Raw genomic sequence first — 22,555 nt, 5'->3', positions numbered from 1 at the left:
TGAGAATGCCGATCGTTAATCCTGTCAGGATTTCACAAAGCCTACAGAATTGGGTTCAAATTCCATGGCAACGGATGGGGGATTCTTTTTTTTTTCTTTATTGATGTCATACTACGTGTCCTCTCTTGGGTCGTGGGGGCGCATTGGTCACGTTGGTCCTCCGGCGTTACAATCAGTAATGTAAAACCTTACAATCATCCGCTGTGCATTAAACACCCATAGACCTATCCATGACATGAGTGGATATCAAACTGCAGATCTGATATTGTACCCTCAGATGTTTGCTCTATAGGCTAGCCTCATTGTGCACCGGGCGCGTCTTATATGGTGCAGGGGGGGCGGCCTCTCCAACTGCAGATACCAAAATAGGATAGCGGTGCGCCGTCCCGGGCTAAATAGAGATTGGTGTTGTGAAAGAAGAGCGTCGATGCACAGGGAGAGACGTACGGGTCGCATGGTAAGGGGCATGGAAATACGATAGTGAGGTAAGGACTGAGTATTTTGTTTTTACTCATAATAGACCTATGGGCATCAATTACGATTATTGTTTACGGTTAAATTAATAGGCGGTTATGCTACATTAATGCAATAGCCTTTACTCCCTAATTGTGATTAAATCATATTCCCTTTGGTATCAGCCTTTACGTACATTTTCTTTATCTTTTCCAGTGATCATGTCGGATAAACCTGCTGAACTCTACACGTATGATTACAATGACGACGACCACCCCCATGAAGTGCTGGATGCCCTCAGTCAGTTCTACCTCGGCGGGCTGTTCACAGACGTCTCCCTGCAGGGCTCCTCCGGCCGGGTCTTCCACTGCCACCGGGCCGTGCTATCGGCTCGCAGCTCCTACTTCCGAGCGATGTTCACCGCTGACATGAGAGAGCGCTCCAACAGCCTCATCACACTGTCCGGGGTAGAGTGTGAGGTCCTCGGTGTACTGTTGCACTACTCCTACACGGCCCAAGTGTGCATCACAGAGAATAACGTGCAGAGTCTGCTGGAAGCGGCGGATCTCATGCAGTTCAGTTCCTTGAAGCACGCCTGCGAGGACTTTCTCATTCGTTTTCTAGACGTGGGCAACTGCCTGGGCATGCACGCTTTCGCCCAGCTGCACGTCTGTCGCAGCCTGGAGCGGGAGACCCGTCGGCTCATGTTCAGCAAGTTGGAGGATCTCGTGCAGCAGGAGGAGTTCCTCGAGTTGCAGGCTGATGACGTGAGGTCCCTTCTCGCCGTCAAGAACATCCTCGACGCGTGGGAGGATGAGGTGCTGGTACTCGCCGTGGTGAAATGGGTCACGCACGACTTGGACAATCGCACCGACCACGCCAAAGACCTCCTGCGTTCCATTCACCTCGACCTGAACGACATTGCCCTCAAGTCAGCTCTTAGCTTGCGCAGAAACTCTGTTGACGACAAGGAACACATCAAATCCATGGTCAGTCATACCTTGGTGTCGGCGGGTAAGGGGGAGGGAACACCAGCGGGGGGTAAGAAGCTCTCCCCCAGGATGTACTCCATAGGGGGGTACTACTGGCACCCCCTGGCAGAGGTTCACATCTGGGAGCCGAGGGGCAACGTGTGGGCCCAGGGTAAAAACATGCCCGAGCACACCAGAGAGAGCTACAGCGTCACCTTGCTGGGGGCCAACATCTACGTCACGGGGGGTTACCGGACTCACACGGTGGAGGCCTTGGACGCGGTGTCCGTGTACAACACTGACGGGGACGAGTGGACGGAGGGCTGCCCCATGCTGACGGCCCGGTACTACCACTGCTCGGTGGCGCTACACGGCTGCGTGTACGCCATCGGGGGGTACCGGAACGGGGCGCCGGAGAACCAGGCCGAGTGCTACGACCCCCTGAAGAGGAAGTGGTTCCCCGTTGCCGATATGACTGCCGTATGGACAGTTATCATGATTGTCAGTCAAAGGTAAATCCACTCACTACATCTATGAAGATGTAGTGAGTGGATTATCATAGTATTACATCAACACATATAGAAGGGCAGGGTGGTATAGGGTTCAGGGTGGTTGACTGCCTTGCAAAGGTTTAAACCCAAAGAGATTATAGACCCTGCCTGCTCCTATCCTCATTATTTGAGGTTAGTAATGTATTATGTAAAAGCCCTACCCTTCTTTGGATGAAAGTGTGTTTGATTTTACATAATCAGGATAGGGTCCAAATAAGGGCCCATAATCCCACATTTTTATTCTATTTTTTTTATAGTAATAAAGTCACTGTCTGATGACATCCGTATGAACCGTGTGTTCCCAGGGGTAGGGAACGCCAGTGCGTGCGTGGTGAGGGAGCGGATCTACGTGACGGGGGGGCACTACGGACACCGCGGGAGCTGCACCTACGAGCAGATCCAGGTCTACACGGCAGACGCCAACGCGTGGAGCATCATCACGGTCAACCCCCATCCAGGTACTGCGGGCGAGGGCGGGACAGTGGGGGGACTCTCAGCCCAAAGGTAGGCTACTGAGTCCGGGGCCCCAATGCTCCACCCCTATAGATCTGTAATGCTCAATGACTTGATATTAAATGTGTAAACTACAGGGATTTCTGCATTCAGGTCTCGAAAAATCTCATTGAAACCGGCTCCGGATAGGATGGTAAATGGACTGAATTCATACCACGCTTTTCTAACCAACGTTCACCCAATTCACGCACACATTCACACACCGACGGCGGTGACACGCGTGCAAGGCGACGGCCCGCTTGTGACACCTCGACGCTAGGACGCTAGGAGGAGCCGGGGATGGAACTAGAAACCTTCCGGTTATCCTCGAAGGTTCCACCTCCTGAGCCACATGTCACTGACTATGTCATGGTCACTTGGTCGGTTAGGAGGTCCGACCCCAGTGGGAATGTTATCGGTTCAAACCCCGATGTTCGCAGGGCGAAGACCTCTTTGGGGCTGAGATAGCTGACCCTAACCCGTGCCTAAGCCGTGAATCCAAAACGAACGACTGGGTCTTGTTTCCACAGAGTACGGCCTAAGCTCGGTGTCCCTCGACAACAAGATGTACCTGGTGGGCGGTCAGACGGCGGTGGCGGACTGCTTCGACCCCGACACCAACGCGTGGAGGGCGATGGCGGAGATGAAGGAGAGGAGGATGGAGTGCGGCGCGGCGGTGATACGGGGCTGTATCTACGTGACGGGCGGCTACTCCTACTCCAAGGGGACCTACCTGCAGAGCATCGAGAGATACGACCCCCAGCTGGACGCCTGGGAGACGGTGGGGAGCTTGCCCGGGCCGGCCAGATCTCATGGGTGTATTTGTGTTCACAGTGTCAGTTGATTTTAAAAAACTGTTTTTTTTTATTATTATTATTTTGTGCTGTGAATGAGATGAATGCTGCATTAATAAAAAATAAATAAAACGTTTTATAAATAACTTAATATATTTGCCAACACCAGGGTCTATTTGTAGCCTGACTTTGCCGTATCATTTTGCAAATGTGTATTATCTGCCAGAGCGAATAAAACATGAGCTTGCAGATTCGTCTGGTTCCCAGGCTATACAATCTGTATTTTGGCACCAAAGGTCGTTTATAAATTTAGGTATTACTACAGATGTGATATAATGTCTGAATACACTGAATTAATAAAAGAAAAAAATTAATCATCCATGGTTTTTATTTGCTTCCTACATTTGAGATTGACTGTGATATTATTATTTAGTATATTGGATAATAAGGGTGTTAATCATTTAGTGTATGACTGCGCTGGATTCATTCGTTGCACAATTTCGAATCGCCTAAACAATTTGCCTTTTGACCAATGCAGCTTTCCGTAGCACGCCACGCCGTTTTAACAACGTGCGGAAAGTGTGGTGAGCAAGCATTGCTTCTGGTTGGGTTAGAAGCTAAATCTCACACAACTTATCAAAATCTCACACAACTTATCAACGCATAGTAAGTATTTTACCAACTCTCGTAGCTAAACCATACTATCTGATATCCTTAATATATTTGAGTAGGCCGGTGCTCGGTGGTTCAAACCTTACAACCGCATATCAACGTTACTGGGCAATTCCTCTATGCTAGGCCAGTGTTTAATGCAACGTTAGTCCGATGCATGGCGCACATCGCTCGGTCATGCCTATAGAGCTTTGGTTTATATGAACGGTACATACACAATAAAACGAGTTAAAAGCGATTGTACGTATTAGTAGATACTCGATGCGCCTTAATTGTGCTCTGCTAGCGGCCCATATCTCTCAGTAGCCCGACTTGAAAGTTTTAAATTTTCGTGGGTTTGAGTAGAGCAGTTTTAATAAGGTTGGACATAGATGTTATAACTTTTTGGGGTAACTCGTTGAAAGGCTGTATAAGACCCGGCACTGTATCCTGCAGACCGTCCATGCGTGAAACAAAAATGGCTGTTAACGTGGAGCCTAAATGAAATGGAACCTCTGGTGGCTGAGACATGGAAAGACGTTACATTAATTTAACTTCAGCTTTACCCTACTCACTTGGATACTTCATGTGATTTCTGTATATATTTTTTCCCCCCCAGAAGTCAAAATAATGGCAGATATGACTCCGACTGAGGGGAAGGTGGTTCGACAAATCGAGGTAATCAATTAATGTTGAAGACCATAGATTATTTAGTCAGTTAAATGGGAAAACGGCGCTGACTATGATTTCTCTCGACAGTATTACTTTGGAGATCACAACCTCCCAAGAGACAAATTCCTCAAAGAGCAGTTGCAGCTGGATGATGGCTGGGTGAAGGTCGCTACGATGCTTCAGTTTAACAGGTATTCCTCTTCTGGATCTGCTGTAGCTTGAACCAACGCCTTTTTTGCGTTGTCATTGGATCTACCATGTCCCCCCCCCTCATTTAATCTATGAAATGTTGAGTAATCCTTGAGCTCTCCTTTTTGCTCTGAAACAATCAACAAATCGTTGCAGCACAATGTTGTGTTTCGCTCTAATGCTTTGTATTTAATACGACTATCAATCCCAGATGGGAAATTCAGTAATGATCCTGTTTCAATTGAATGGAATAGCTACTATTTGATAGTATGACACAATACTACCTAGATGGCCAGATAATGTTATTAATCCTCTTTCCCCCCCCCCAGGCTAAAGAGTTTAACCACCGATAGCGCCGTTATCATTGAAGCCCTACTGAAATCAAAGACTGGCCTCCTGGAAATAAGCGAAGACAAAACTAAAATCAGGAGGTCGGCAGAGAAGCCCATCCCTGAAATAAACGAGGATTACAAAGATGCCATGAAAAATAAATCAGTGTACATTGTAAGTAAAAATGTTATGCATAATGCAGGCTGTTCGTACTATCAGTAATTTGATTGCTTTGACTCAACACTTCATTTTCTGGTCATCTAGAAAGGGTTCCCCTTGGAAACTACCCTGGATGAGATTCTGGAGTGGACGACTGGAAAAGGCCAAGCAGAAAATATTCAAATGAGGCGAAATCTGCAACGGCAATTCAAGGTTAATAGTGAAAATTGTGTATTTGTAGTGCTTTAAGATGATGTAAAGGGGGGGGTCTACATTAGTGTAACACGCTGTTGTGTGCAGGGATCCGTGTTCCTCTGCTTCGACACGGAGGAAGCGGCCAAGGCGTTTCTTGGACGTGAAGATATAAAATCCTTTAAGGATAACGAGCTTCTTGTCCTCTCAAGGTAAGCTGAACAATGCTATCGGTGGGGGACCTCGACTCCATTTGTTTAGTTAAAATGTATAGACTACACTAAGGTATTGTTGCGGTTCTTTAGGGAAGCCTATCATGCCAAAAAGGCAGAGGACAGAAAACAGCACAAGGCAGAGTCCAAAGCCAAAGCCAAACAGTGAGTACAAAGGTTTTAATGTTCCAGGACAGTTGTTTTTTGTGTACATACAAAAATATTAACCATGTCCCAAATCAAACAGCAACAAGGATGAAACAGAAAAACAGACTGAGGAAAAGGAAATGGTAAGTCACATAATTGTTAACATTGAGGGACAATGAGAATGCGTAGCAGTCCGAATGCATTCGTTAACACGGTTGCTCTGCAGGGTCTGCTTCTGGAGGAACAGACTGGCTGCCTGCTCAAGTTCTCTGGAGAACTTGACCAAGTCTCAAGAGAGGACTTCCACGCATTGTTCTCCGGACACGGAAAAATAAAATGGGTCGACTTCACAAGAGGAGCAAAGGAGGTGAGGGATCCACACTGAGTGTTGTAAACCAGCGGATACGACAGTCATCTAATATATTATCCTCAACACCATTAAGGGTACACTGCTGTTTGACGGGAAAGCAAAGGAAGCTTTGGATAAGGCGACAGAGGCCAATGGAGGAACGTTGCAAATCAAGGAGAACGATGTTGCATGGGAGTTGCTGGAGGGCGATGTCGAGAAGGAAGTTTTGAAAAAGATGATTCAAGCTCAGCAAGAGTCGTACACCCGAACAAAGGGCAGAGGTACGATATCTACCGTCAAGTAACAAAGCAGTGTATAAAGGAAGATTTGGTAGGTATGATGTTGACAAATGTTTACATTTTAACAGGTAGAGAAAAGTTTGGAGGCAGGGGAGGAGGAAGAGGAGGGGGTCGGCGAGGAGGACGTGGCCGGGGGGGCAGGGATCAGAACAGATCTCACTTCCAAGGGAAAAAGACTAAATTTGAGGACGACAACGGAGACGATGGTAAGGGACTGTTATTTGCCATGCTACGGATTTGGTCATCTACCGATGGTCTATTGGCAGTGATGATTACATTTCCGATGTTTCTCGTTTGTTCCTAGGCCCCCCAAGCCCCAAGAAGAGAGCACGAGAAGACGCCAGTGCTGACGCTCCCGAAGCAAAGGTTACTAAGACCGAAAATGGATCTTAGTTTCAACACTCAGAACTACAATTTTCTTTTGAACATTTATTAGGGATATAAAACAAAGCCGTTTACTCAAATCCATTCCGGCAACAATCATGATTTGGAGAAGCGTAGAAAATCCACGTGGATGTCGACCTGGAGGACGAGTTGGAAATGTAAACTTGGCGTTAGTTTTTGGTGTTTTCAGCCCCAATATATTGTGCCTCTTGCACTTGTATCCCGTATTTTCTAAAACTGCCTTAGTTTGTCACTTAACCTGAACATATGCTAAACAGACCTTAATTTTTTTTTTCTTTAGAAAAGGTATGCATGGCAGTTATTACGTTTGCCATTTGTTTTCATGTATTTCATGTTTTGCATAAGTGGTTATAATTTAAAAAGCACCACATTAAGTTTTACCTGAAAATAAAAAACTTATTTTATGAAAGCTAGTATCTCAGGATCTGTTTCATGACGTTTATATAATCAAACTAGACTTTGGTTGAACACGGGTAAATGCACACATTTTCTTTCAGTCTATTGGATTATAGCTTACCGATTTCTTTTTGTGGAACTTGTATGAAGCCGGCAGATCGTACCTTAGTTCTGTCCATGGATGAGAAGGAAAATTAAGCATTTGATTTTGCCATCCTATTGAATGCTTAAAAATATACTAACCTGCGACAAGTTCCATCTTCACACCCCAGTCTTTCGCTCTCTTTTGTATGTGCTGCAATTAGATATTCCATTAAACGTATGTTACAAGGTTTTGTCTACATTCACACTACATGTGGAATACTTACATCTCGTGTTGATGATTTATGAAGTGAATACACCACTGTTGCCAATGTTAATGCCGTCTTGAGGAACTTCATGTCAATGCCTTCAGTGGAAAAAAGGAATACTATTCAAATATTGAAAGCTTATAAACTGGACATAATGTAAGTCAATCGATAAGTCACTTGCCTTGATTGTGTTTTGTACCGAATGGAGGATTCATTATAACGGTGTCAAACTTTTGAGCATATGCGACTTCCAGAGCACTGAGGTCAGACTGGACCAGATCTATATTTGAGATTTCAAACTCCTCTGTATTCGTTCGGGCGACATCCAATGCATCTTTATCAATATCAAAGCCAACACATAATCTGAAAAGAATTCCAGGAAACTGTCAAGCATGATCAATAATGCCAAGACACAACAACCATGAGGGGATGCTACCGCTCTCACCCGGCTTCCAGCATCGCCGCCCCAATGCTCAGAACTCCGCATCCACATCCCAGATCTGCGATCAGTTTGCCTTCAATGTCATCAAATGTGTTGTGGATTGTGTAGAGCATGCATGCTGCAAAACCAAATTAGACGTTAAGACTACCATCATCCTAACCTGTTACTTTAAACCGCGACAATAACAAACGTCCACATCTTACCTGCAATGTGGGGACTAGTTGGATACTGCTCAAGAAGAATCTTTGGCTCTTCAAAGCCGTCTACTTGTTGAAGACAACTCTCCAACTCCTTTAGTTTCATTGCTAACTAACGTCACAGTTCAACCGTTAAAACCTAGTATATTATGCATTGTTTTTTTCAATGTAAAACCAATAACATTGGCGTTACAGTGGAACACATGGGTGAAATGGTTAGGTTCTTAGACGTCACTTCCGCTCTGTCAGGGTGTGCCCATGTGAAAGTGAGGCGGGTCGGACTGAGTCGCGGACGTATGAAGTTCCTTCCTAATATAATATATCAAAGAGACTAGTACATAGGTATGCGATTAATACAATCAGAAACTTTTTTATATTGGATATTATATTCATATCAAATAACACGAGGAGCAATATCACGACAAAACAAACACTGATTATTAAATTTGCGAGTTCGTTGTCATGTAAGAGTAATACACGTTTTAATACTTTTGTTATTGATTATTGACTAGTTTTAAACGTGCTGATTAAATAATTACTGAATAAATAGTGTTTTTGGAGCTGAATAGACCAGCGGGCGTTTACCGTTGGAGGCAACCAACGGTATCGCGAGAAACCGCGAGATCATGGCCATAGCATAACAAAAATAAATTTGTGGACAACAAGCCAGAGTACATGATGGCGGCGTCGCTGCTACGCCGGGATAAGAAAGCCACTGCCGCCCATTTAAAGGCAGACCTCAATCGGACTGACAATTGTGCCGGGGCACGGCAACTCCAAGAGCTGCTCGACACGGTACTGAACCCCGAGACACCGGCCACCGACACCGAGGCTCTGGACTGGTGCAAATGTCTGATCGCAGGAGGAGACGGATTCGATGAGTTCTGCAAGACGGTCCGGTCCTATGACAACGCCACTCTCTGTGGTCTGGTCTGGACGGCCAATTTCGTGGCTTACCGATGCAGGACTTGTGGCATTTCCCCCTGCATGTCATTGTGCGCCGAGTGTTTTAACAACGGCGATCACACGGGCCATGATTTCAACATGTTCCGGAGCCAGGCCGGCGGGGCCTGTGACTGTGGGGACAGTAATGTCATGCGAGAGAGTGGGTGAGTAGACTGCGCGCGCGCGTGTGTGTGTGTGTGTGATCTTGACTAATCAGACCGATCATGCACACGCTATTGATTCATCGTTTAGTAGTGTTTTAAGTGGCACGATGACAACATACAGTTTCCTATCATACGAGGCATGCACAATTTCAGTGGTAGTCTTTGATGCATTGTGTATTAGCCAATATAAAAGCCTAATAAAGTATTATTTAATCCATAAAGTGCAATGGGGGTGGTCGTGGATCAATGGATATGGTATTGCCGAAATTGTGTCCTGTCTCTGAATGCAGTCATAGCTTCAATTGCTCAAATTATTTGATTGCTTTTTAACTTGATTCATTTCCTGATAAGGACAACAGGTGAGATTGCAAATAGCAACTGTGACAGGCTACCCATTAGTATTGGTAAGATGCTCTTGCACTTCAACAAGACCTTGGCCTTGTCTTTACCCACCAGGTTTTGTCGAAGGCATCGGTTAAAGACCGGGGAGAATGTGCCATCCGTCCCAAGGGAGCTCCTCTTGATGTCAGAGATGGTCCTCCCTCGATTCATCATCAGCGTCATTCAGTATCTACGGGAAGGATACACTGAGCCAGGTGAAGTCACAGGTGATTATAATGCAATAAAAGTCTGTTCATTACTGCGTTGGAACATCCGAGAGCAAATTTTTTTATCATCTCTTTTTTATTATCTACTGGAATTATGCCAATCCATTAATAGCAGTAGCAGCATGTTCATTTCAGTTTCATGCACTTTACTTCATATTTTGTAAATTAAACACAATAGGAATCTCAAGACATTAGTGCATCATTGTGGATTCTCTTGAAACTGTGGGACTTAGTTAAGCGATTACTACAGTGTTGTTTATAAGTATTGCAACCAATGTAAATTGCCAATCTTGGATAACCAATCATTTGTTATCAGTAACATTGCTTACACAGGACCAGTCACTTTTTCTTTGCTTGCATATTTATCTTGCCATGCCAGACTCTGGCAGTGAGCGAGACCTGCAGAAGGTTTTACAGCAGCTGGAGCCACAGATCTCCTTTCTAGAAGAGCTGACAAAGATGGGTGGGGCGATGAGGACCGTTCTGACGAAGATCCTGACCAATCAGCAGACGTTCAAAGACCTGAGCATGGGTAATCTTCCCCTAGACCTTTCCCCAATGTGCCTGGCAAGTGCCAGACACTGAAGTATAGCTATTTATTTGTCATGATGCAAGTGCTGAATAAAAAGTACTCCATTTTGAAAGGGTATGTCTTTTTATAAAAAGATTTGACTACAAAATGCATCTCCTATTATGAAAGTGTTTTTTTTTGTGACGGTTGAGTTATGACTGGACATTCCAACGGATGTAATATATTCAGGTTCTTAAATATTGCACAGATGGCTGACAAGCACATTTCTGAATGCTGTAGATTTGTGGGCGGATTGGGGGGGGGGGGGGGGGGGGGGGGTGCTTGTGCATCTGCAGTTTTTATATATATATATATAATACATTTGAATTGGAATTCACGGTGACGGTTTTGCTTGTATCATTTATTCTAGGCCAGGAAGGCAGTCCTTATGCTAAGCAGAACTATGAAAAGTACTTGTCAGCGTTGAAGAACTCTGGCCTGGTGTCTGTGGAGGAGAAGGCCCTGCCAGCGTCGGCTGAGTCCCCCGCCGGGGAAGAGGAAGCGACAGGGGCCCTAGCCTCCAGCGGTGAGGCTCCTCCCCTTCCATCCTATGGCTAGACCGGCGACACAATGCAACACGGTTTAATGGAATCACTCCTTTATGTTTTTGTTTTTCCAGGAGCCGCGGCAGCAGGAAGCCCGGAGGAGGCCAGTAAAGAGGTAAACACGGAATTACAACTAAGTGATGCTTTGTAATGTGGCTCTTATGGGCCAGGGCGGTGTGTTTTGTGTTTCGGGTTTTCCATGTTTCTTATTGGTCAGCTGGACTGCTGCTCTATAGCTTCAGAGGCCTGAGATCCATCTTGAATGGGTTATTATTAACCCATTCACCTAATCATGTCTCTGTGTGTCGTTCATGAGACACATGAGAATAAACCTGGGCTGGTGTGTCTTTCTTAAAGAAGTATATTATGTAACATTTCCGCATTCAAATATCAAAATATGACAGGATAATATTGGTCGTCGTTTACATACACTGAGTTATGTCCCCAAATATTGCCATTAATGTCCAGAGAAATCCATTGTTTTATTCAAGGTAAAGGCGTGTTACTTCGTCATTTCTTGGAGGATTGTTTTGCCCACAGACAGCGCTGTGTTAGACCACATAATCTCATCTAAAGCTGTTTAGCTAGTGAACTCATCTAATGGCAAGTTACCGTTATGTTATTTGCGGCTATTTAATCAGAATGAAATTACATAAGGTGACTCAACGCAACGTTAATAAAACATTAATGCATCAACTCCTACGTCATCATGGTTTCTGCCGCAGTCCTGTCGGATAAATCTTCCCCGGCATTGATGGTGAAGACCGCCATGTTCCCACCCTACTTTACACGGTCATCAAACCACGTGATATTGTTTTGACTGAGCGACCCCTAAAGGCAGACATGACAAATTATACCATTAAGTAACTATCTCACCTTTTCTTTGGGAAAGACGGATGGTCATCCGTGTTTCTATGAATGATTCGACTGGATCCTCTGCTAAGTGTGTTCTGTTCCTCGGTGTGCAGGAGGAGCCGGACGGGGGGCAGGCACTTGGGCAGAGGAAGAGGGTGAAGCTGAGCAGCACTACCAAAGGTAACCTCCTCTCCAGCATCATCAATAACGTAACCTGACCGTTAACTTATCCAGCTTCACTAACGTATCATAAACTGGCTATTAACATCTCTAGCATCACTAACATAACCGGATCATTTGCATCTCCAGCATCATTAATGCATCATAACCTGACCAGTATCATTAGTACAACCTGATCATTCTTAAAGAACCGTTCTGGGTGATTAAACCATTGTCTCCTCTTTTAGTAAGAAATCTTTACCAATATCATTTGTTGCCCCGGTTCTACTGAAGAGCATTTGGCGTGAGAACACTCCTGCCACGAATGTAAAGAACAGCAATATAGCCTTTTTAGTATTTTGGAATCAATGCTTGTTGTGTGGGAGTTGGACAGTTTACGAAATGTCTTGTTGAATCTTAAGTAAGCGTTGTTTCAGTGAAGGCAGGAGCAATGGTCACGCTGGTTTGATCACTCTCCCTGACCAGCGTAAGATGTCATGGAAACCATTTCTCGCCGTCTCCATTCTGCCCCTAGACTCCTCCATTATGGACTCCCTGAAACACAAATGCTTTCTGGAGGAGCTGCTGTTCTGGACCATCAAATATGAGTTCCCCCAAAAGATGGTGACCTTCTTGCTAAACATGTTACCGGATCAAGACTACAAGGTGGGCCTTTATCTTCACGAAATGAATTACTTTTGAATAAGAGATGTGGCCACAGATCGTGTTTCAGATTCGTTTGGCTGCATGACCTGTACAGTGTATTTGTATAATATCTTTACATGATTTGGATGTTCCTATCTTGCAAGTGGCTTCGGATGAGGTGCCCTTGCTTCCGATGTTTTCATTTTTTCTGTTGTACCTGTGAGGTTTGTTTGCGGTATTACTGATTTGAAATCTGAAACAAGAAGTCAATAAGTTGGTAATCGGAGACGGGCGATCGAAAGATCTTCTCGCAGTATCCAAAACGAAACCAGTATAACCACATCTGCTCACAACACATCTTCTGCCTTCTTTTAAAAGCACATCAGCCTTTCACAAAACAAAGGGTTGGTCCTCACACATTTAATTCACAACAGGTATCCACAACAAAGGAGGCTCCACACAGACAGAAGTCAAACCCCAGTGTTAAACCCAAACCGTCGCTCTCTTTCTGCACGCGCCCCGCAGATCACCTTCACCAAGACGTTCGTGCAGCACTACGCCTTCATCATGAAGACGCTGATGAAGAGCCACGAGTCGGACACCATGTCCAACCGCATCGTGCACATCAGCGTGCAGCTGTTCAGCAACGAGGAGCTGGCCCGCCACGTCACCGAGGAGTGCCAGCTGCTGGACGTCATGGTGACCGTGCTTCTCTACATGATGGAGAGCTGTCTGGTCAAGAGCGAGCTGCAAGGTGGGGCCCTCGTGCTGGACTGCTCGCTAACATTTTTGATAAAAAATAGTTATGTAACATTTATGTCTTTCATATATAGCTATATTCATTGAATAAGACATGTTATTATTTTATTTCATTTTTTGACTAAAACAAAATGTATATCTTCATAAATAATGTAGTCCACTATATTATTGGATACTTGCAGTTAATTCAGGCGCTCTGGATAAACGATCATGTTGGATGACTAACATGTCTCACCGCATGATGAACTCGGCACACAGAAAACCAAAGCCAAAGCCAACAGGAAGTCAATGACACCAGGGTTCGTGCCCATAATGTTTTGGCTGGGAGTCAAACACACGAGCCACTTACCACTGTCTTTCGTGTTTCATACTTGGAGCTCCGCCAGAAACGCCTTCTCACCAAGAGGATAGGATAAAACGAGAGTGTTTATTTTTGTCTGGGCTGGTCATTGTTGTAAAAGAGTCTGGTAAACATGTTTAATGAGTCATTCCATGGAAACGTATGCGTATCGTTTCCTCAACAATACGGTTTCACCAAGCAATAACAATCCTTTCTTCTCCATGCAAGGCTAGAATCACATTAAACCAGGGTATACTTTCACAACTTTGAACTGCTGATAAAGAAGTATTTTCTTCAGCCGTACACTTAGATCAGGGGTCACCAACCTTTTTGAACCTGAGAGCTACTTCATGGGTACTGAGTCATATGAAGGGCACCCCGTTTGATACACTCTTCTGAAATAACAAATTTGTTCAGTTTGCCTTTACTTATATATTACTATTAATGATACTCATCGATGTGAAACATGTTAATTAATTAAGTCATGTTAATGATTTCTCACAATAATGATCAACAATGACTTAAAAAAGGTGGGAAAGAGTTGTTCAAGTGCTATGTTTACAACAGGCCTGCGGGCGCCTCATATAGTCCTTGCGGGCGCCCTGGCATTGTGTTGGTGACCCCTGACTTAGATGAACGACGGGTAACGTCTCGTAGTCTACCAGTCCACCTCTACCTGGTGGACTGAAGAAGCAATACGTGGTTCTCGTCCCTTCTAGTGTCGACGAGGATCTGGGTCATTTCCTGACTACGCTCAGTGTAGGGATATCATGGTGCTCGGTTTGAGTCATTTCCTGACTACGCTCTATGTATGGATATCATTGTGCCCGGTTTAACGTACATTTCGGAGCGGCATGTGGCTGAGGAGCTAGGGTGGGTTTGCCGGTAACAGGAAGGTCGCGAGTTCGATCCCCGGCTCCTCCTAGCTGTGTCGAGGTGTCCCTGAGCGAGACGCCTCACCCTGACTGACTGCTCACGACGAGCTGGCTGTCTGCTTGCATGGTTGACTCCGCCGTCGGTGTGGGAACGTGTGCATGAGTGTGCGAATGTTTGGCAGTATTGTAAAGCGCTTTGAGTGGCCATTAGTTAGAAAAAGCGCTGTATAACTGCAGTCCAATAACCATTCCCTCACGCATACACGCCCAAGTCCCGACGCCCTCTCGTGTGTCCCCATCTCCAGACGAGGAGAAGAGCCGTCATGTGGTGGTGAACTGCGGCGAGGCGCTGCTGAAGAACAACACCTACTGGCCGCTGGTCAGCGACTTCATCAACATCCTGTCTCACCAGAGCGTGGCCAAGAAGTTCCTGGAGGACCACTCCCTTCTGATGCTCTGGATGAGCTTCGTCTCCTTCTTCCAAGGCGAGAAAACGTCTTACTCCACACTTTTAACTTTTAATCTTTATTTTCCCAAGGATTCATATGATTTTATTTATACGTTTTATATTGTTTATTGGGTCTATTCTTTTTTTTTTTTTTTTTAACTGTACCTTTTCCTGGAATAATTCTCTTGAAGCATACTTTGTTAATAATTAGGTGATTGCTGCAAGCAGCGGCTCAACTATCGGCTCAACTATTTTTATTCTTGGGCTTTATTCCAAGACATCGTTCCCAGTCAGTCTAAAGTCTGGCCGCATGCATTGATAGACGCCACTATTAAATCACCTGCATCAACACTGGCTGATAAAACAATTTGCTGTGATGGCGTCTGACTCATTGTCTGGCGCTTGGATTTCTGGTTCGTGCTCCTGTACTGAAGTTTGCCCTCCGGCCCTAAAAATACCCCCAGCCCTGCGCCGAGGCCGTTGGCCGGTGGCTGGTGGCTCGAGTATCCCCTTACTGCTAGTTAGTCACAGAGCGCCACTGTAACGCTGCACACGTGTCGCCTGATTGGCTGGCTGCAATCAATCTGGTCGTGTCTGAGATTGACTTGAAAGGAATCCTGATGTTTAAATCAAATGTGTTTGTTTAATGCGACAAGTTTTAGCTCTGTGGTAAAACCGTTGATCCGTTTTAGGTCCGGTGAATACGATTTCTCATTTTGTTTTCCATAATGGAGAATAGTGGTGTGTGTGTGTGTGTGTGTGTGTGTGTGTGTGTGTGTGTGTGTGTGTGTGTGTGTGTGTGTGTGTGTGATCTGTGGTGCTCCGACCGGCTCCTGCAGGGATGAACCTGAACAAGAGAGAGATGAACGAGCACGTGGAGTTCGAGTCCCAGACGTACTACGCAGCCTTCGCGGCTGAACTGGAGGCCTGTGCACAGCCCATGTGGGGGCTCCTCACACACTGCAAGGTCAAAGTGAGTATGGAGGAAAAGTTTTAAAGGTCCCGTAGGTACGATTTCACAGTTGTAATGAGAGAGCGGGAGAGAGAGCGGAAGAGGGCATGATTTTGAAACTAAACAGCCCAAAATACATTGTCACCTCCCTCTCAGCTCCCTCCCGCCCTCCCTCCCTACGGTTCTCTGCTATTTAGATCTGCTTCACGCACCTGTGATTGACATGCAGGATGGATTCCCTGAACCGATAGGGGAAGAAAAGCCCTGAGTGGTCAGACAGGAGCCGGGAGCGGTCTAACATCTAAATGGGCTCATACAGAGGCTGTCGGGCAATAACCGGAACCGATATTCAGACAGAGCCTTTCATTCACTAAAAGCTGATGGATGGCGAGGCGATTTCTAACAGATTACACTGAAATTACAGAACTTAAATCTTACATACAGCACTTTTCTTTTCAAAACAAAAGTATTTTCTTCAAGTATAATTGTTTACAATTTCAAACACAAATTATCTTAGCGAAAAAATCATGGATAATATGGACATCTTCTCATTTTCCTGCTTTTTTTTTTTTAACTCCAATACACATTTTGAGGAAGCTCTTCAACAGTTTCTTACCACAATGTTGCAGATATGATCTGCTCCGCGTCAGCTTCTGTTGTAAAGTCTCCTTCGTGTCCACATGTCTGCAGGAGACTCAAGAATACACTAAGACGGTGGTGCGCTACTGCCTGGAGGCTCTGCAGCTGTGGTTTGATGCTATCGGCTTTGTGGACGAGGTAAATCCAAAGGACACACAGACACATACACACGCTCGCACACACATTCACAGACATATTCAGTGATCCATTCACACAGTCACACAGACACAGATACACACACACATTCACGCACACACACACACACACACACACACACACACACACACACACACACACACACACACACACACACACACACACACACACACACACACACACACATTCACATGCTCCAATAGACACATTCACACACGCCCACACAGACACATTCACACACATATTCACATTCTTTTGGCCACAAATTATGATTTCAATTATGGCGTGCGTTTCTTATGCGTCCTGTATGTTTTGCAGCCTGCACCAAACCAGGTGACCTTTCACCTGCCCCTACATCGCTACTACGCCATGTTCCTCAGCAAGGTAGGGCACTCTTTACACACTAATCCAACGACTGCCCTGTCTACCGCTTGCAAAGACTATATCGACATTGGGGTCAAAATAATAACCTCGTAATAAAATAAAATGCGTCATTTCGATCTTGTCAACGCTTTTCAACCTCTTCTTCAACAGGCGGTGAAGTGCCAAGGCCTTGACCTGGACAGCCTTCTGCCCGACCAGGAGATGCTGATGAAGATCATGGTTCATCCATTACAGATTCAGGTCCGTCGCCCCCTCATTCCCCTCAGTCCCCATGAAAAGTCTCTGTGGTGGATCCCTTTTGTTTGCCAAGAGCCACGGAATATTCGGCAGATTTCCCACTGTGTGCTCACTGTTGTTGTTGTTGTTGTTGTTGTGGGGTGTCCAGGCAAGCTGTCGGAGATCCACAGCAACATGTGGGTCAGGAACGGGCTGCAGATCAAGGGCCAGGCCATGACCTACGTGCAGTCGCACTTCTGCAACTCCATGATCGACCCCCGACATCTACCTGCTGCAGGTGGGAGAGAGCGTCTCACATTCGCACCCGAGATCAGGGCTCTTGAGATCCTGAGGAACAGGACTCTTGAGTGTCCTACTGTAATGGGAAGAACACCCTGTTGGGAAAACGCCCTGTTTAGAATTTGACAACACCCATTTTATTTGGTGCCCGGTTTGTTTTTCAGGTTTGCGCATCAAGGCTGGATCCTGATTACTTCATCTCATCTGTGTTTGAGAGGTACTTTTGAATGATGGTATTTATTATGTTATGATCCATGCAGTATATGATGTCCTCAGCAGCCTACCCTGACCTCTCTCTCTCTCTCTCTCTCCTCTCTCTCTCTCTCTCTCCTCTCTCCTCTCTCTCTCTCTCTCTCTCTCCTCTCTCTCTCTCTCTCTCTCTCTCTCTCTCTCTCTCTCTCTCTCTCTCTCCTCTCTCCTCTCTCTCTCTCCTCTCTCCTCTCTCTCTCTCTCTCTCTCTCTCTCTCTCTCTCTCTCTCTCTCTCTCTCTCTCTCTCTCTCTCTCTCTCTCTCTCTCTCTCTCTCTCTCTCTCTCTCCTCTCCACTCAGGTTCAAAGTGGTGGACCTGCTCACCATGGCGTCCGTGCACCAGAACGCCCTGCTGGACTCAGAGCAGGAGAGGCCGATGCTGGAGGGCGCCCTGACCTTCCTGGTCATCCTCACCAGTCTCCGCCTCCACCTGGTAGGCTGTGCTGCAGGAGACGCCGCTCTCTAATCAGACCGTCCTGCTGCCGCTGACTCACCCTTCCTGTTTGGGCTCTCTTGTCGACCACAGGGATGACGGACGACGAGATCCTCCGCTCCGAGATGGTGTCGCAGCTCTGCATGAACGACCGCACCCACAGCTCGCTGCTGGACCCTCGTATCCTTCCTCAGAACCACAATATCGACACATTTGATTGCTACCGTGTAGCCCTTTCTAGGCGGTTCGATGCATTACAAAGTCATAGAATCAAAATGGTAAAGAATGCTATAGATGTCCATAAAATGTTTGATTAAAAGCATAAAAAAAAAACAACATACAAACTAAGTGGGGGGGACAAGAACGCAGGTAGCTAGCTCTCTGCGTTCGCCCGCTACTCTGCCGTATGTTTGGTGAACTGCATGTGTGTCCAAACCTGCCCGTCCTGCTTCCGTAACCACTAACCCGCTAAGATCCCCGAGAACCCCCAACCCCAAGAGCGGCATCGTGCCGGGGAGCTGCAGCTTCGAGGAGATGCTCTCGGCGGGTGGCGGACTTCAAGGCCCCCGTGTTCGAGCCCGGAGGCTCCATGCAGCAGGGCATGTACACCCCTAAAGGTGAGGCTCCATGCAGCAGGGCACGTGTACCCCTAAAGATGAGACTCTGTGCAGGTGGCGCGGTCCAAAATCTCCCTCAATGAATCCATAGATAAAATAAGTCATCATGATTGATAGATAGGTTTTTGTACCCCCCCTAGAGTCCCCTACGTAAGGTTAGCTAGTCTAAACCAGGACACCGTGTTGTAGGAGTGTTGTGTTGTTAGTCTGCAGAAACAGGCTGGGATGGCAGGACCCACTGAGAGCCCCACTAGACTCCTCCTTAATCTACTGTACGTCTTCAAGCACAATATGGCGGTTTACTCTTTGTTGCTCAATAGCCTTGGAAGAGTCATTATGCTTTATGATAATATGCCTTTTATAGATGCTGTCTGGAATCAGGATGCTTAATTGCTTACATTTTAATTACACATTGTACAATAAACTATTTTATACGGTTCGTAAAAATGTATCTTCTCTGTGATCCCAGTTACAGGGAACCATTACTAAAGACTCTGTTGTTGACAATGTAAAGAAAATAAGGGTTTAAACGATTCTAGGATGTTGCACGAAGGCTGTCGTTTATCTGTAAACGGCCACTTGGGGGCAGGCTCGTGTCACTTACGGAGCTGAGGGGGAAAACACTAAAAGGCTAAAGCACATCTTTGTCCTTTTTCCCGCCCTTTCCCCCCCTGATCAGCGGAGGTGTGGGAGAAGGAGTTTGACCCCATCATGGTGGTGCTCCGAACGGTCTACCGACGAGACGTCCAGTCGGCAATGGACCGATACGCAGCTTTGTAAGTCAACACTATCCTGATCCTCTTGAACATAGACGGCTTAAATCAAGAGGGCCGATACACATCTTGAAGGCTTGGCTCACACCCATTCCCAGACCTTTTTTAATTGAATTGAAATCTATTTATCTGATGATTTGACGTTCCTATAATGGCCAGCTCTGCCCACCAGACAGTAATCCAGGGGTTCCTTCTGTCTACTGGCTGGCAGAGACCCGGCCGAAGAAGGTCAGGGGAAGGCGGTGATGGGGGTTACTTCCAATTAGAAGAACGTCAGGCTGAATCAATAATTCAAGTCCACTTGTAATAGACTCGGGGATATACCTCTTGGGAGATTGCAGCGTGGAAAGTCTCTGAAGACGGATGTGCCGGTGGAGCCCAGAGGAGATGTAGCCGGGTTAATATATTTAGCCTCACTAAAGGATATGAAGCGCAAACGTTTTTCATTTTTATCCTGTTGTTTCTGGATAGATAAGGCAGATTACATTGCGAATCTGATTAATGGCGTGCTTGCCTTTTTTTTTTTTTCTCGCTTACTTTGTTTGTAATTGCCCAGGAAACAAGAGAAGGCAATTACAGGTTACTAACGATGGTAGTCTCTCCGTCGGAGGAGATATGAATACAGATTATCAGCGTGGTTTTTAATGATTCCATGAGTCCACCGGCGTGTTGACATTGCTTGACAACACAAGAGAAAACGTTTCTCCTTGAAACGCCGCTGCGAGGCGTCCATGGCTCCCCTCCAGACGATGATAGCGGGCTTATGCTGCTTGTCCATACACTTTGACTATGATGGATCGCCTGTCACGCCCTGCTGTTTTCCCCCCCTTCTTCTTCTTCCATTTTCATATATCCATGATCCTTTCACTGCTAATAGAGTGGGAGCCCTTGGTTGCCTGCGGGCTGCTCTGTTGCCGACTAAAAGCTTTTTGTGCGGTGAATTACTCGAGTTAGATGTCACACCATTAAACCCGTATTAACTCTTTGTGCGGAGGGCTAACTATGTCGGCGAGTGACGGCTGCACACGCGCGTGTACGCCTAATGGACGGGTACGCCTCCGTGTCTCACTCCCCATCGCCCGCGTCCACACAGCAACCCCTCAGACGTGACTCAATGTCACGACAGCGAGGACGCGGACAGCGCAGACAGCGGCAGATATTTCCGTTCCGCACCCTTTCGGTTTGATTGCCGTCCCGTAGCCATGTTTGGGCAGATGTGTGATTTGAATAACACTTGTGTGATAGAGGTCAAGACCAAAATGGAGGTCTTCTCCACAGAGGTCAAGTGTCTATCTATCTGCCATTCGTTAAGACACGCAGGAGATAAAAGCATTTCATGAAAGATGTAGACGACCGGATGCACCGAATTACGTTCGGTCTTGTCTGTCATTCAACACTGTGTCTTGTCATTCAGTTTGAAGCAGTCTGGGATTCACACCGGCAACCCCTGGCCCCCTTACAAGGAGAGGAGTCCCCTGCACCCGAGCTACAAGGGCCTGGTCCAGCTTCTGCACTGCAAGACCCTGCACATCGTCATATTCACGCTCCTCTACAAGGTGGGCGTCTGCACTGTATTCATATTAGTATTAATATTATTATATAACATCTGCACATTGTCATCCGCATGCTCCTCTACAAGGTGGGCGTCTGCACTATATTAATATTAGTATTAATATTATTATGAAGCGAGGATAGTGTAGTGGGCTAGAATGTTGGACTTCCAGCTCTAACGTCCTGGGTGAGATGTCTGCAATAAAGATACAAGATGAAACTTAAAGAATCGAACGGCCGAGAAATAGTTTAACCACATTTGTGGGAGTGTGGATGTTTTAGTGTGTCTTTGGATGAAGGCTGGTTAAAGCAGCCTCAACCGGTTGAGTCTGAGAGGTCTCTGGGGCCGCGAGTGGCTGCCAAATGGTCGACTCTCTGCCGTTTGCTAGCGTCAGGTGTTGGTGGAGGAGCTCTCTGCAGCCTCACTCCGGCTGCTTGGTGAACTTCAGGTCTCTGAAGGGACTGTGGGTCTCTTTGGGGGGGAAGTGTCTGATGAATGAGTCCATGGCAGTAATGCTACACCTGTATATATGTGCTCAGTCATTCGAGTGAAGAAGAATTGATGATCGCCCAGTGGTGTAGTGAGGCTGTTTTAAGTGATCACGGTTAAATGATGCAAGACAAGTTGTGGCATGTGTAATTTAAAGCAAAGACAAAACCGCTGTCTCATTGTTTTAAATGAATAAATCTTTTTTTTTTAATCTATACCAAGTTCTATACCAAAAGTTTCACAACGGATCTCCTCATGCTGTTCTTAAACTAAATGTGGTACTGGTTTGTTGCAGATCTGGATGGACCACCAGAACATGTCTGAGCACGTGCTCTGCATGGTGCTGTACCTCATCGAGCTGGGCCTGGACAACCAGGACCAGGAGCACAAGGAGGAGGAGGTGGGTACCGGCCACACCGCGATGAAGAACACACACACACACACACACGGGTTCCACTACAGCTAGAAATGACAGCGAGTGTCGTCGCATGATAGAAGCTGAATTGTCTGATGCCGATAGGGCCGTATTCTCACAGGTCCTCTGTTATGTTACTCTGCATTACTGCACTTTTGATGGAGAATCCCTTATCTTTCTTTATTACACTGATGTTGTTCCAATGTATGTCAAAT

The 22,555-nt window shown here is 46.1% G+C and overlaps 4 protein-coding genes across 4 annotated transcripts in view; 3 read left to right on the top strand and 1 right to left on the bottom strand.

Annotated features, from left to right (window-relative positions):
* Positions 1 to 113: 113 nt before the first annotated feature.
* On the top strand, positions 114 to 3,631 carry klhl23 (kelch-like family member 23). Its single transcript, XM_060039949.1, has 5 exons — positions 114 to 485; positions 670 to 1,904; position 2,015; positions 2,281 to 2,433; positions 2,998 to 3,631. Exons 2-5 carry the CDS (start codon positions 675 to 677, stop codon positions 3,309 to 3,311), a joined length of 1,698 nt encoding a protein of 565 aa, XP_059895932.1. The 5' UTR covers positions 114 to 485; positions 670 to 674; the 3' UTR covers positions 3,312 to 3,631.
* A 118-nt stretch (positions 3,632 to 3,749) lies between these two features.
* ssb (small RNA binding exonuclease protection factor La) lies at positions 3,750 to 7,594 on the top strand. The gene is made up of 12 exons (XM_060040679.1): positions 3,750 to 3,927; positions 4,532 to 4,590; positions 4,672 to 4,775; positions 5,103 to 5,277; positions 5,368 to 5,475; positions 5,563 to 5,666; positions 5,760 to 5,831; positions 5,914 to 5,956; positions 6,040 to 6,180; positions 6,257 to 6,443; positions 6,530 to 6,667; positions 6,766 to 7,594. The coding sequence occupies exons 2-12, from the start codon at positions 4,543 to 4,545 to the stop codon at positions 6,852 to 6,854; spliced, it is 1,209 nt and encodes a 402-aa protein (XP_059896662.1). The 5' UTR covers positions 3,750 to 3,927; positions 4,532 to 4,542; the 3' UTR covers positions 6,855 to 7,594.
* Positions 6,876 to 8,533, bottom strand: mettl5 (methyltransferase 5, N6-adenosine). The gene is made up of 7 exons (XM_060040688.1): positions 8,258 to 8,533; positions 8,058 to 8,172; positions 7,794 to 7,975; positions 7,631 to 7,710; positions 7,506 to 7,557; positions 7,384 to 7,433; positions 6,876 to 6,983 (listed from the first exon to the last, which is right to left on the bottom strand). The coding sequence occupies exons 1-7, from the start codon at positions 8,355 to 8,357 to the stop codon at positions 6,942 to 6,944; spliced, it is 621 nt and encodes a 206-aa protein (XP_059896671.1). The 5' UTR covers positions 8,358 to 8,533; the 3' UTR covers positions 6,876 to 6,941.
* A 333-nt stretch (positions 8,534 to 8,866) lies between these two features.
* Positions 8,867 to 22,555, top strand: part of ubr3 (ubiquitin protein ligase E3 component n-recognin 3) — a 44,837-nt gene continuing 31,148 nt past the window's right edge. Inside the window, 22 exon segments of the mRNA XM_060040691.1 lie at positions 8,867 to 9,360; positions 9,817 to 9,956; positions 10,348 to 10,500; positions 10,910 to 11,065; positions 11,159 to 11,199; positions 12,053 to 12,119; positions 12,634 to 12,764; positions 13,269 to 13,497; positions 15,023 to 15,202; positions 16,005 to 16,138; positions 16,808 to 16,894; positions 17,231 to 17,296; positions 17,447 to 17,788; positions 17,790 to 17,810; positions 17,977 to 18,029; positions 18,362 to 18,495; positions 18,588 to 18,664; positions 18,960 to 19,040; positions 19,042 to 19,111; positions 19,791 to 19,887; positions 21,299 to 21,440; positions 22,221 to 22,325. Coding sequence (XP_059896674.1) covers positions 8,927 to 9,360; positions 9,817 to 9,956; positions 10,348 to 10,500; positions 10,910 to 11,065; positions 11,159 to 11,199; positions 12,053 to 12,119; positions 12,634 to 12,764; positions 13,269 to 13,497; positions 15,023 to 15,202; positions 16,005 to 16,138; positions 16,808 to 16,894; positions 17,231 to 17,296; positions 17,447 to 17,788; positions 17,790 to 17,810; positions 17,977 to 18,029; positions 18,362 to 18,495; positions 18,588 to 18,664; positions 18,960 to 19,040; positions 19,042 to 19,111; positions 19,791 to 19,887; positions 21,299 to 21,440; positions 22,221 to 22,325 — 2,940 coding nt within the window. The 5' untranslated portion in view covers positions 8,867 to 8,926.

Source organism: Gadus macrocephalus, chromosome 20 (assembly GCF_031168955.1).
Source record: "Gadus macrocephalus chromosome 20, ASM3116895v1".
NCBI lineage: Eukaryota > Metazoa > Chordata > Actinopteri > Gadiformes > Gadidae > Gadus > Gadus macrocephalus.
The sequence above is the reverse complement of the archived record's forward strand: the minus strand, read 5'-3'. Positions and strand labels throughout refer to the sequence as shown.

Bases quoted from the DNA above. Each gene is read 5' to 3' on its own strand.
- mettl5 (XM_060040688.1), bottom strand. From the start codon at position 8,357: ATGAAACTAAAGGAGTTGGAGAGTTGTCTTCAACAAGTAGACGGCTTT. The intron at 8,173-8,257 runs GTAAGATGTGGA...TTGGTTTTGCAG, and splicing joins AACTAGTCCCCACATTGCAG to CATGCATGCTCTACACAATC. The intron at 6,984-7,383 runs GTAAGCTATAAT...CTCGTCCTCCAG, and splicing joins AGTTCCACAAAAAGAAATCG to GTCGACATCCACGTGGATTT.
- klhl23 (XM_060039949.1), top strand. From the start codon at position 675: ATGTCGGATAAACCTGCTGAACTCTACACGTATGATTACAATGACGAC. The intron at 2,434-2,997 runs GTACTGCGGGCG...TTGTTTCCACAG, and splicing joins CACGGTCAACCCCCATCCAG to AGTACGGCCTAAGCTCGGTG.
- ssb (XM_060040679.1), top strand. From the start codon at position 4,543: ATGGCAGATATGACTCCGACTGAGGGGAAGGTGGTTCGACAAATCGAG. The intron at 4,591-4,671 runs GTAATCAATTAA...TTCTCTCGACAG, and splicing joins AGGTGGTTCGACAAATCGAG to TATTACTTTGGAGATCACAA. The intron at 5,476-5,562 runs GTTAATAGTGAA...TGTTGTGTGCAG, and splicing joins ATCTGCAACGGCAATTCAAG to GGATCCGTGTTCCTCTGCTT.